The sequence below is a fragment of the Numenius arquata genome, chromosome Z (genome assembly GCF_964106895.1).
Source record: "Numenius arquata chromosome Z, bNumArq3.hap1.1, whole genome shotgun sequence".
In the NCBI taxonomy this organism is placed as follows: Eukaryota; Metazoa; Chordata; class Aves; order Charadriiformes; family Scolopacidae; genus Numenius; species Numenius arquata.
This window is the reverse complement of record NC_133616.1, coordinates 248,654-261,454: the sequence shown is the minus strand read 5'-3', so window position 1 is coordinate 261,454 and position 12,801 is coordinate 248,654. Positions and strand designations below refer to the sequence as shown.

At 46.5% G+C, this 12,801-nt stretch overlaps 1 protein-coding gene across 4 annotated transcripts in view; it reads left to right on the top strand.

The window, feature by feature from the left end:
- LOC141477272 (E3 ubiquitin-protein ligase NEDD4-like) overlaps positions 1-12,558 on the top strand; it is a 103,856-nt gene extending 91,298 nt beyond the window's left edge. For all 4 annotated transcript variants that reach the window (XM_074166368.1, XM_074166370.1, XM_074166369.1 and 1 more), the window contains 10 exons: positions 897-1,018; positions 1,874-1,944; positions 2,937-3,032; positions 5,072-5,145; positions 6,238-6,298; positions 6,719-6,778; positions 7,252-7,359; positions 7,560-7,656; positions 8,313-8,385; positions 11,263-12,558. In XM_074166368.1, coding sequence (XP_074022469.1) covers positions 897-1,018; positions 1,874-1,944; positions 2,937-3,032; positions 5,072-5,145; positions 6,238-6,298; positions 6,719-6,778; positions 7,252-7,359; positions 7,560-7,656; positions 8,313-8,385; positions 11,263-11,365 — 865 coding nt within the window. In that variant the 3' untranslated portion in view covers positions 11,366-12,558. The remainder of the gene's footprint in view (positions 1-896; positions 1,019-1,873; positions 1,945-2,936; positions 3,033-5,071; positions 5,146-6,237; positions 6,299-6,718; positions 6,779-7,251; positions 7,360-7,559; positions 7,657-8,312; positions 8,386-11,262) is intronic.
- The last annotated feature ends 243 nt before the right edge of the window (positions 12,559-12,801 follow it).

The window sequence follows — 12,801 nt, the reverse complement described above, 5'->3', positions numbered from 1 at the left end:
CAGAGTTCACGGGATACGCGTTTGGTTTGAAATATTTCCACTTACGGGACATAGGTCACTGCAGATACTCTAAATACAATGTTATGTCATTTTAGGTTCAGAAATCTAACTAGTTATTTTAAGAAATAAGAAAAAAAAGGTACTTAAAAACCGCGTATCTTGCTTCACAGATTAAGAACATACTGCAAATTAAAAATACCGCTTTTATACTAATGTCTTATTGTGACACACGTTTTCACTCGAGTCTTAATGCTTTTTTACCCAGCTGAAAGATCTTAGTCCTTTGAGGGCTCTTCCCAGTGTCCTGGGGGTTAAGCGAATGTCAGCGAGGCGCTCTAGTGTGCAGTGTGAGATGCTAGGAAGAAAACATGCCTTATCCCAGGAGGGTTGGACCATGGGCCTGTACTTCATTCCTCTTCAGTTCCTTCAGATATTTCAGGAACTAAAAGCAATTACTGCAAAAGAGAATCCTAAAGTTTTAAGCCCTGCAATTTGGCTGGCAAGAGCGAATAATGGAGCCCGGCAGAAGAGATAATTTAGCTGAAATTCTCATTCCACGGAAGCTGGTGGCAAAACGTTCCTGTTTTCAGTGACACCAGGCTTTTATCCTTTGTGGGGGTGAACACAGCTCTCACACTTGCCACAGGTGGAATGCCGTGAGCCACAAGCAGCAGTTTTATTTACCTTTGTCAAATAATCGCTGTGGTGGTGGCCAGCGAGAGGTGATGAGGTCGGCCCATAGACTGTCGGGTACTGCTTGTGAGGAACACACGGATAAATGACACTATTACACTCTTGCAAAGGTGGCAAAGCTCAAATTATTTATTAACATATCTGAATACCTGGCTATTTAAAGACTTGGTTATTTAGATATTTTTTTTCTTTCCCCAAAAAAGGGACAACTATACACTTCAGATTAATCCTAATTCAGGTCTTTGTAATGAAGATCACCTGTCGTATTTCACATTCATTGGCCGGGTGGCTGGTCTGGCAGTGTATCACGGGAAGCTACTGGATGGTGAGTTATTACACTGTGTGGCTGTGCTACTCTTACTGCATTTTTATTAAATGAAATAAGTCACTTCAGTAATTCGTATGCTTTAGAGCCTAGTATTTCTGGAGACAAAGTATGAGAGAAAAGTAACGGAACTGGAACTGTTGGAAATTGCATTCCTGATGTGAATGGGCATTCAAAAATTAGAGTGTCTTACTCAATAAATACATTTGATAGAAAGTTTTGCTACTTTCTCCACTTGCGTTAGAACTACAGACTCAGCATTGCCAAATAATCAGTCCCTAAAGGAAAATGGCTACATTTATGTCAGCCATTGCCTCGCAAACCTGCAGCCAAAGCAGGCGTGCGGGTGTCAGTTGCAGCGTATTTTGATCTGTAAATTATTACTGAATGATTTAATGAGAAAATATGATTTCTGCTGAACTTTGGAATCCCACAAGAAGCAAGCAAACCTTATAAAGTGACTATTTTAGTGAGCAGCAATGAGGCACATGAGGAGAGGAAGGTTTATCCTGTTTTTCTAGCGTCCCATGTGAGAGAACGGCAATTGTAAATGATTACAGTGCCTTGAGCTCAATTCCCCATCCTTAGTGTCTCCCAGCCGTTAATGTTGTAGTGTTATGGTAATATGGTAATTAACAACATAATTCTTGTAATTGAAAAATGGGACTTTCCGTGCCTAAATCAGAAATGAGCCTCCCGTGTGAACGTGGGCTGTTACAGGGCTGTTCTTTCAGGAGGTCTCTTTCTTGCTGGCACAGGAGGAGAATATCCCACTGTGTTCTCCTTGAGGCGCCACATCTTTATCCGAGATGGAAATGCAGAGCAGCGCAGGTAACACTCTGCCCTCTCTTCCAGGCTTCTTCATCAGACCTTTTTACAAGATGATGCTGGGGAAACCAATAACTCTGAAAGACATGGAGTCCGTGGTGAGATAACGGTTCAGCCCTCTCAGTGTTAGCAATTAATGCCTTTTTCCTCTGGGGAAATCTGTAAGAGCCAACAGTTCCAGGAAACTGTGTGGTGGGAAACACCAGGTCATGGTTGCAACTTTAGAGAGAAATGTACGTAGCTTTTAAATGAAACAAATTTTCCCTGCCAGGAGAGCTGTTTGAGCAGCGGTGCAGTAGCTGCGGTGAGAGGGGCAGGAGCCATGAATAGCCCAGTAGGAAACGCTCCATAAGCCCATGAGTTTTGGAGTTTTACAGACTTTGAGCTCCTGACATAAGCGCTGGCTGAGCTGCTGAATCTCTGCTCCAGCTTCCCCTGGCTCACAGTCACCGCGTTTGGGCAGGTTGTTCTTCTCTTGAAGGACACAGGAGTAAATAATGGTTTAACTTTATTTTGAAATTAATTTTTTTGGCTCTCTTGCTTGGAAATGATAGCTACACCGGAGGCTTTTTTTCTTTTTTTTTTCCCCTTGGGTCAATATTTAATTATGAACCTAATACATGATGAATATACAACCCTTTTAGGAAATCAGAGCGGTCTTTCACTCAATAAACTTCAAGGCTTCTCATAACAGCGCTGCAGTCAGTTACTGTGTAATACACTGTCGATGTAATGAAGTGGTATCCACATTGTGTTGGAAAGAACGTACAGTTTTATCAAGAAGAGATTTTTTTAACCAGTTATTTCACACCGCTATAGACGTATTTACCAAATAGATCTGTAGAGACAATTTATTGTGTTGTATAACGGTAAAGTTACATACATCTAAAAATACAGCATCTAAGAGAATACATATGAATAAAGTAATCCATCTTACCCAGCTTTACAGTAACTGCACAGATGAATGAATTCTGGTCTTTCCAGTCCCGTTGGAGTTCTAGTTTTAGGTGGTTTTATTTGTTGAATTTAAAGTTAAACCATACATTTAATGTTCACATTTTCAAACCTTGTTTAATTATAATTCCTGTAGGACAGTGAATACTACAACTCTTTGAAGTGGATCCTGGAAAATGACCCTACAGAGCTGGATCTCATGTTCTGCATCGATGAGGAAAACTTTGGGCAGGTACGTAAAGGTTATCCCAAAAGTCCGTATTTCCATCTTATTATTGGTTATTGCCAAAAAGTAAATAAATACCGAGCAGTGTCTCAGGGCTGGGAACTTGATGAGGACTGTGGACAGTCAGTGGTGGGTACAGGCAGACCGTGAGGATTTCAAAACCTACGCACACAACGTGCCGTCAAGGGGCCTTCTGATCCTCTTCTCAGCGCTTAGTACTTACCTCCTGAGGCAACGTAAGTTTATCAGTTACATGGAAAATTGGGGAGAACGTTAAATCCACAGGTTGGAAAGTTTTTGTAGTACACCGAGTTGTTTGTGGTAATTTTCACTGTCTTCTGTTCTGAAACGATTTAACTTCAAATTATTGATAGCCTTTCCCTGCCAGTTTTCACTTCTGCTGTGAAGTTTGTTCTCTGACTCAAAGCACAAATCAACTGACTTGGAGATAGTTCCTCCTCCTCTGCTAACTCTTTAGTACCTCAAATAGCTAATTCTGGCATTATCAGCAGATTGATTTTTGTTTAATTTACAAGAGATGCGTGTGATTGCAGGGGAGGTTAATCCCTAAGCTGCTGCGGCTCAGCAGCTCAGCGCTGTGCGGGCACGGGGCAGAGATCACTGCTGAGGTGTGTGTGACAGGGAGTGGAAAGGAGCTGCAGTGTCCAGGGGCGTTCAATGTTCTCGAGGAAACTACAAACCCATGTTAAAAATAGCTCCAGCTCGAGGTTCACGGGTTGGTTTCTTAGTTTACTTTTTTATTAAATCCCTCCTGTGTTGTTTCTGTGTCTCATGGGTGCAGAGCAACTAATGGCATTTATGATTTCTTTTGTCTGAACACAACATTTTAGCGTGTTCTTACAGGGTGTGGGGCTCGGGGGAAGCTCCCATGATATAACTGTATGAGTACCTGATGCAGGCGGTGGCCTCTTCAGAGAAATTTATTGGGGGGTGGCGGGAGGTGGAATAAAGGCATCACAAATATCTGTCTGATTGTTCTTGGTGTTTCTATTCACCTTTTTACCCCCGGGTAATGAATGGGGTAATGTGGCGGGTGTTTCTGGGTTTTGGAGAGTCACCGTTGTTGATGTGGGGACCCAGAGGCGGCTGCTGCGGGTGTCAGGGGTCTGTGCTCCCCTGATGCCGTAGCTCCAGATGAAGGGACCCATAAGGAGTAACTGGCTTCGTGTGCTCATTTAGCGCCCAGTTTATTAGCAGAAGTAACAGTTCTTGTTCTAATTACCGTAACGTGCATTCCACTCCGAGCAAGAAAATCCCCAGCTCCCCTCCCTGCTCCCCAGAGGAGGGGCGCTCCCAGAAAGGGGTGCCAGCAGGTGCCCGGGTGTTCGGAAACACCGGGATCTGCACCCAGAACCGTGTCCCCCGAGCTGCGCTGCTTCCATACCAACACTGTGTGGCACTAACTGGGAAAAGCCACCACCTCCTCGCTTTCATGGTACCTGCCCAGCGTTAATTCTGTGAATTCCTGCGGATAAATCACTTTGTGCGAAATAAATGCATTATTTGGAGTTGGTGTAGTTTGTTGTGAACTGTAATGAGTTTGGTTTTTTCAGTCTTACGCTCCACGGGGACACCGTCCTTCGCAAACTTACACTGAAGCATTTCTGGACGTTTTGCTACTTTACTTTTCTGGCCTTTTTAGGAAACAGTTTCTCTACGGATTTTAAGTAATCATTTTCATTCAGGCACTTTGAAAAATGAGAGGCCTTGCTCTGCCCTTATTACGATGCAATATGTGTTCACCCAAATGAACCTGCTGTTCAGGACTGAAAGTTTGCTTGGAATTGTTTGCTCATTTGCTAATGAAGATGAACAGGAATTCGTTCTTATGAGTGATTGGATAATGCTTTGTTCTTAACGATGCCGCCTTTAAATGTGGAGTGTTCTGATGTCTCAGTAGCTGCTACACTGTGATATTTTTACTACTTGTAAATTGCTGCTCAAGGAGAGTGGATTTTGTGAGAAATGTGTCTCGAAATAATGTCGTGTTGTGTTTTGTTCTGTGCTTTTCTTTGGCAACACAGACGTATCAAGTCGACCTGAAGCCCAATGGCTCGGAAATCATGGTCACGAACGAGAACAAACGGGAGTACATCGAGTACGTAAACGCTTCTCCTCCTGACAAAGTCTGAGTTTCAGCCCGTGCTGTTCCCTGAGTTACACTGACCGGGGGAGCTGAGCCAACAGGAGACCGGTTTCTGGGTGGGGAGCCACGAGGAGCACTGGGAGGGCCAATAAGAAATTTCTGCTTTGATGATTATTATTCTTTCCCCGTTTCTTTGTGTGTAATACATTTGCACTGTCAGCTCTTTCTTTTTTTTCAGGTATATATATATTTTTTTTTTTTTTTCAGTTTTCAGAGGCAAAATATTAGACATCATAAACTTATTTTACCTCCCATCATCTCATACAGTGCAGAAACCAAAAGCTCTTTGAAAACGCATAGGCCAGAATCTGGAGCTGGGTTAGTTTGCAGCTGGAGAATGCTTTCCTGGGCTTTTATAGCTTTAGAGTCAATACTTGTGTGCTCTCATTTGGAGAGAATTCATGCAACTTACATTTTTCAGATATTTTTCCCCAGAATTCCATTATGGTAGAGAAATATTCTAGTTGTTAGGCTTAAAAAAAAACAAATTAACAACAAAAAACCAAACAAAAACACCTCCATCAAACTTCAGGTGTGGTCACAAATGTCATTTTATTTTTGCCTCTCTCTTAACACCCCGGTGATGGACTGTCATGCACACGTAGCGCTGTCAGAGTATCGCGTGTGTAATGAACAGTCAGCGTCTGATGGAAGATCTGCTGGTTTATGTGCGTTGGTTTATTGTGTGATGTTTATTGCAGAGAGGAAGGGAAAGAGCTAAACTGCGTCAATAGCTGCTAATTACACGAGTGTTATTTCTGTAAGCAGTACGAGAGGATGACAGGAGGAATGTTCTAGTAACTGCCAAGTGAACACTATCCCCCAGTAACTTCGATTTGAAACGCAGCTCAGGGAACATTGGCCAATATCAGAACAAAACCAGAGTAAATTGAATTACCTGCTTGGTTTTCCGGAAATGCCCCCCCAGGACCGGGCTGCCCAAAGCCCAAGCTCAGATCAGAAACTGAACTGGGGGGGCTGCTGAAATCTCTCAAACTCGTCGTTTGCCGTCGTCTAATGCGTGCGTGTCCGTGTCTCTTACAGCCTGGTCATCCAGTGGAGGTTTGTAAACAGAGTTCAGAAACAGATGAACGCCTTTTTGGAGGTGAGGGTCGGGCCTTTGGCCGCTTTTGGTTTTTTCCCCCAGCTATTTTTTTTTTTAACGCACCTCGGTGTCTGCGCCGAGGGAGTGGGAAGCTTCGTGTAACCGCACGGGCTCCGGATTGCTTCGAGTTCGTGATTTTACAGTTTCAGCGTGTATAAGCATGTGTATGATACTGTGTGACCTTGCCCTTAGGGGAAGTAGGTCATTTTCATTCAAGCTTAAATTATTTGAGCTTGAAATAATTTAGTGATTAATTTTTTTAATTCGGGACTCTTATTTCAGCGACTGTGTATGTCCTTTTCAAAACCCTACTTTGTGCTCTGTCATGTACTGAGGTTCCCCGAAGCCAAAGATCCTGTGAGACAAAACCTCAATTTTAGATGGTACGAGAATTTTAACTTTGCTTTGCTTCCTTTTCAGGGCTTCACGGAGCTTCTTCCCATTGATCTGATCAAAATTTTTGATGAAAATGAACTAGAGGTGAGTTTGTTTCGTTGACACCCAGAGACACCAGATCACAAAAAGATGCTCTAGGCTCATCATCCGCCACTTACTCATCATGTTTTGCTTATAGTGGGAAATGAGATTTGTCTCACAAATTAACAAATCACATAAAAGCACAAAAAACGGTAATTATTCAGTGAGGTGGTTGAGTAAGTGCCTATAAAAGCCTGTCAGGAGCTGACTGAATTGGTGCCGCTGTGCCTGTACCAGCCCCTTTGAGCAAATCACCGTAAAGCTGCTGGCAGCAGAGCACAGGTCCCTCACACCGTACAGGAAGATGAGGTGTTCTTGGGAATTCTCCTGGAGAGAATCAGTCCCTGCTCTAGGTTTGTGTTCCTGTTTGCGCTGCCTGGCCCTGGGAAGGGCGGGAGGGCCGAGGGGGGTGACCTCCACTGTGTGATAAGGGCACGGGTAACACAATCCTGTCTCCAATGTCTCTCCCTGGGCAGTTACTGATGTGTGGCCTTGGCGATGTCGATGTCAACGACTGGAGACAACACACCATCTACAAAAACGGCTACTGCCCAAATCACCCTGTTATCCAGTGGTTCTGGAAGGTAGGATCACCGCCTGCGCTGGGCTTCTCGGGCTGTTCCTAAAGGCGAGAGAGTTACCTCTCTATTACAGCCCAATAGAGATTGTTACTCAGGTTTTGGGTTGTTTTAACAATGTGGTGTACAGCTGTGGCAGTGTAAAGCGAGTGACTCTGTGTGTGTGTGTGTGTGTGTGTGTGTGTGTGTGTGTGTGTGTGTTGCAGGCCGTGTTACTGATGGATGCGGAGAAGCGGATCCGGTTGCTGCAGTTCGTCACCGGGACGTCACGCGTGCCTATGAACGGATTTGCTGAACTCTACGGTGAGCTCCCTCTCGGCTCCCTGCGGGGGGGACGCTCCCCGCACCAGCGGAACAGGGACAGGAAATCAGGGGCACAGCTCAAACCCAGAGACAGGCAGCCCCGACCCCCAGGGACAGTTCTGCTGGATGCCGAGAGCTCGGGAGAGATTGCGGGGAGGGGGGAGGGCACTGAGGAGAACGGGTTTGTACACCAGGGGTGTTACGTACACCAGGGGTGTTACGTACACCCTCTCCTGCCTCCTGTGGAAAAAATTCGGCTGTCAACAGGAATAACATTAATGTCATATGAACAATATTTTGGAACAACATTCATGTAATGCTAACGCTCCCGTCACATGAAGGGGAGGGGAAGGCGTGTGTAACCAGCACTTCGATTGTTCAGTGTTGGTGTCTGAGCTCACTCTGGCGTTACACACTCTCTGCACAGAGGCAGGTGGATAAACTGAACAGGCTGACAGGGCTCGGAAATAAATAACCCCCTTCCTCTTTGCTTTAACGTAGTGTTAATTCATTAAGAGAGGTTGTACCAGGTATTTTGTACCGGTTGAAAAATCCAGCCCAGGATTTATGCAAACATTTACTGTTAAAAATAACACTGAGGCAGTCTCTGTGGTGTCCAGCAGTTTATATTTCATATGATTTTCATTTTCAACCAGGTTCAAATGGTCCTCAGCTGTTTACAATAGAGCAATGGGGGAGTCCTGATAAACTGCCCAGAGCTCACACCTGGTAAGTCAGGAAAGATGTGATAATATGGCTGCTTCTGCCAGGAACAGGGGAAACGGGTGTGTGCTTCTCTCAGACAGGCTTCTGCTCTGCATCCTACAGCGTTTATAAAATGTGTGTGTCTGTGTGTAGAGGGGATATGTAGGGGGGTGTGGGTGCGTAGGTGCGTGTGTAGGTAGGTGCGTGTAGGTGCGCAGGTAAGTAGGTGCGTGTAGGGGTGCGTGTGTAGGTAGGGGCACGTAGGGGTGTAGGTGCACAGGTAGGTAGTGGCGTGTGTAGGTAGGTGCATGTAGGTGCATAAGTACATAGGTGCGTGTAGGTGTGTAGCTGTGTGTGTGTAGGTAGGGGCGCCTGTAGGTAGGTGCATGTGTAGGGGTGTGTGTGTAAGTAGGGGCGCCTGTAGGTAATGGCGCATAGGTGTGTAGGTATGTAGATGCGTAGGTAGATGTGTAGGTAAGTGCATGTGTAGATGGGTCCGTGTGTGTGTGTAGGTGTGCTGGTAGGTAGGTGCGCATGTAAGTGTGTGCGGGTAGGTAGGTGCGTGTGTAGTTAGGTAGGTGCATATGTAGGTAGGGGTGCCTGTAGGTGTGTAGGTGCACGGATAGGTAGTGGCGTGTGTAGGTAGGTGCGTGTGTAGGTCAGTGCGTAGGTAGGTGTAGGTAGGGGTGCCTGTAGATGTATGTGTATGTGCAGGTAGGTGTGTAGATGAGCATAGGTGCATGTGTAGGTAGGTCCGTGTAGGTATATGTGTGGATAGGTGCATGGGTAGGTGTGTAGGTTCGCAGGCAGGTTTGTGTGTAGGTAGTGGCATGTGTAGCTTCGTGTGTAGGTAGGTAGATGCGTAGGTAGCTGCATGTAGGTGCACGGGTGCATGTAGGTAGGAGTGCGTCGGTGCATGTGTACAGAGGTAGGTGTGTGTAGATGGGAGTGCAGGTAGGTGGATGTGTGAGTAGCTAAGTGATTGTCTAAGCGTGACTGTGTAGGTGTGTAGGTGCATGTGTAGGTAGGTGCGTGTATGCGTGTAGGTAGGGGCACCTGTAGGGTGTGTAGGGGCATCTGTAGTTGTGTAGGTGCACGGGTAGGTAGGTAGTGCTGTGTGTAGGTAGGGGTGCATCGGTGTGTGTGTAGGTAGGCGCGTATAGGTGTGTAGGTAAGTGCATGTGTAGCTGGGTCCACGTGTGTAGGTGTGCTGGTAGGTAGGTGTGTGTGTAGGTAGGGGTGCCTGTAGGTGTGTAGGTGCGCAGGTAGGTAGTGGCGTATAGGTGCATAGGTACATAGGTGCGTGTGTAGGTAGGTGTGTGTAGGTGTGTGCCTGTAGGTAGGGGCGTAGATGCACATAGATGCGTGTGTAGGTAGGGGCACCTGTAGGTGTGTAGGTGCACGGGTAGGTAGATAGTGTTGTGTGTAGGTAGGTGCATGTAGGTGTGTAGGTGTGTGTGTACAGGTAGGTGCATGGAGGTAGGGGTGCCAGTAGGTGCGTGTAGGTGCATAGGTAAATAGGTGCGTGTAGGTAGGGACGCCTGTAGGTAGGTGAGTGTGTAGATAGGGGCACATAGGGGTGTGTGTGCGCGTGTAGGTAGGGGCGCCTGTAGGTAGGTGAGTGTGTAGGTAGGGGCACATAGGTGTGTATGTGTGCGTGTAGGGGGGTGTGTGTAGGTATGGGCATGTAGGCAGCAGCGCGTGTAGGTGCATGTGTAGGCAGGGGTGCCTGTAGGTATGTGCGTGTGTAGGTAGTTGCATGTAGGTTTGGGCACCTGTAGGTAGGTGTGTATGTAGGTAGCTGTGTAGGTAGGGGCGCGTGTAGGTGCGTGGGTAGATAGTGGCGTGTGTCGGTAGGTGCATAGGTAAATAGGTGTGTGTAGGTAGGGGCGCATAGCTACGTAGGTAAGTGTGTGTAGGTGTATGTGTGTAGATTGGGGCGCCTGTAGGTGTGTAGGTTCGTGTGTAGGTAGGTGCATAGGTGCGCATGTAGGTGTGTGCGTGTGTACACACGAACCTACCTACCTACACACGCACCTACCTGCCCTTGCCTCTGGGTAGTTGGGTAGGTAGGTGTGTAAAGGCAGAGCACAGTGTTACCTGCTGACAGCCGGCCGCGGGGTGGAACAGGCAGAGCTCCAGGCGGTGGTTCCTGCCAGAACTGGGTTAGCGAAGAACGAGCAACAGCAATTACATTTTAGGCTTTAGTAACTTTAATAGGAATGTTACAACAGCGTAACTATGAATGTGTGTATGTAACAATGTAACTACAATGTTTCTATGAATGTTTCCGTCCTGTCCGGGGCCGTTCCCAGGGTGAGGGGGGTTGATCAGGCCCTGCTGAAGGAGAAATCCTGCCTCCCCCTGCGGGGCCGACAATTCGCTGCTTCTTGTGTACCTCCCAGAAACGTGTCGCCTCTTCCTCCTCCCTTTGGGGACACTCGGAAACCCCAGCCAACCCCTAACCGCCTTCCACAGTCAACCCGTCCTCCGCCTTTCACTTACCTGTTAGATTTTAAGGAGCTTTCCCGAACCCTCGGGATGTATAAACGCAGAACCTCCTGCTGAGCCGTTTGGCAAAGGTGAAATGTTTGCCATCAACTCAATAGGGTGGGCGTTCTCTTGTGGGGTTTTTTTTCCTTTCCTAAGTGTTTTTTAAACAAATTCCCGCTTCCAGCTCTGCCAGGAAAGGAGCCACGGAGCTGTTTGCGGCGAGTCCCGTTGAGCAGGGGCCTGGCTGTGGGGAGCAGGAGGCTCCCGCTGGGTTTGCGGGGGACACGGGGGAGACGGGCCCATTCGGGCGATAAGGGGGATCCAAGCTCTTTAACGTTTGCAATATATTTGAAATACTGTGTGTTTTGCAATGGATTCTTAAATGGTTCTTTTCCTTCTGCATTTCAGCTTTAATCGCCTAGACTTACCTCTGTACGAATCTTTTGAAGATTTGCGAGAGAAGCTCCTGATGGCAGTTGAAAACGCCCAAGGGTTCGAAGGAGTGGATTAAAACGCCCAGGGTTTTTCCCCCTTGGAGCCAGTTCTGCTGCACTTTGCCCGGCGGCCCCGGGTGGCTCCGGCAGAACCCTCGCCCGGCGCTGGGCCCCGGAGCGGAGCCTCGGGCAGCGCGGCCGCCCGCACCCCCTCCCTGGAAGGGCAGAGCTGCGGGGGCTCCCACGGCCCAGCGCTTACCCTGAACTCTGACCACATTTCAGCAGGACTTACTCTATTTATGTTGTGCCTCTGTAGGCAAAGCCCTTAATAAATATTTTACATAATTTCTAATGACGATGAATGGAATTAATCATTTTACAGGTATAGTATTACAACTCATGTTTACTTTTTAATTGATTTAGACATTTTCAGATTTTATTTCATTACAATTAAATATCATATACTTGGAAAAATGAGCATTTTTTCTTAATTTCACACCAGACTTGATGCCAGTGTCATTTTTTCAAAGCACGTTTTGAGCCTCGTGTTCCCAAACCATTAGGGAAGCGGGAGAAAGCTGCGCTGGAAATTTTCTCCGCCCGGGCTGTATCTCGAGAGCACGTAACTGTTTCTCTCTCTCCAGCAGTACGGACTGGATGTTGCATTTTTGTATAGATACTAGACTGGTCCCGGGTGACGGGAGAGCCCCCCACAGCATGCCAGAGCTCCTCTGCGGTAGCGGAGCTGCCTCAGTATCGGCGATACTCGCGTGTGCTCTACAGCATTTTGGGGTAGGGTTGGCATTAACGGTTTTAGGAAAACGTGCTTAACCCTGTCGTTATCTTTGTACAGTGATTCTTTTATTATCCTTTAACTGTTTGCAACGGAGGCATTTGGAATGACACCTGGCACCATGTGATTTGGCACTCTGGGAACAGGTCTGTTCCGTCTCCTCTTTGTACGCGTTTGCTAATGGTATCTAAACAACGAGGGGGGTTGTTTGTTTCTAACTGCACCAACTCTAAAGGCACTTTATGTAACACATGGAACTCATATCTGGTTTTTATCATAAACGTTAATGTGATTATATTCCTTCTCACTGCACATGTCTCTCTGGTGCAATATCTATCCATTGTGAACTTGGCTGCTGCTGATGTATAAAAGAAAAACCACGACCAGATGTAGAGCTGAGCCTGCAGACATGTTCCTCAGCAATCGGTTTTGTGATTTATTTTTTACTTAATCACAAAGATTTATTTAATATACACTGCTATCTAATCGATTTTGTTACCTATGACATGTTGCATGCTTAAACTATAATGTCTGAGTTGCATCTCTTTTGTGATGGATTAAAAGTGAAAGATTTGTATTCGATCCACTAAAGTTAAATGGTTCCAGTACTCCCAGAGCAGGTTTGAGGGGACGGCTTCAGCAACTTAACTTAACACTCCCTTTGGGAAGTTTTGCCCACGTACTCGCCTATGGAGAGGCTTTTCCCCCAGTGCCCATGAA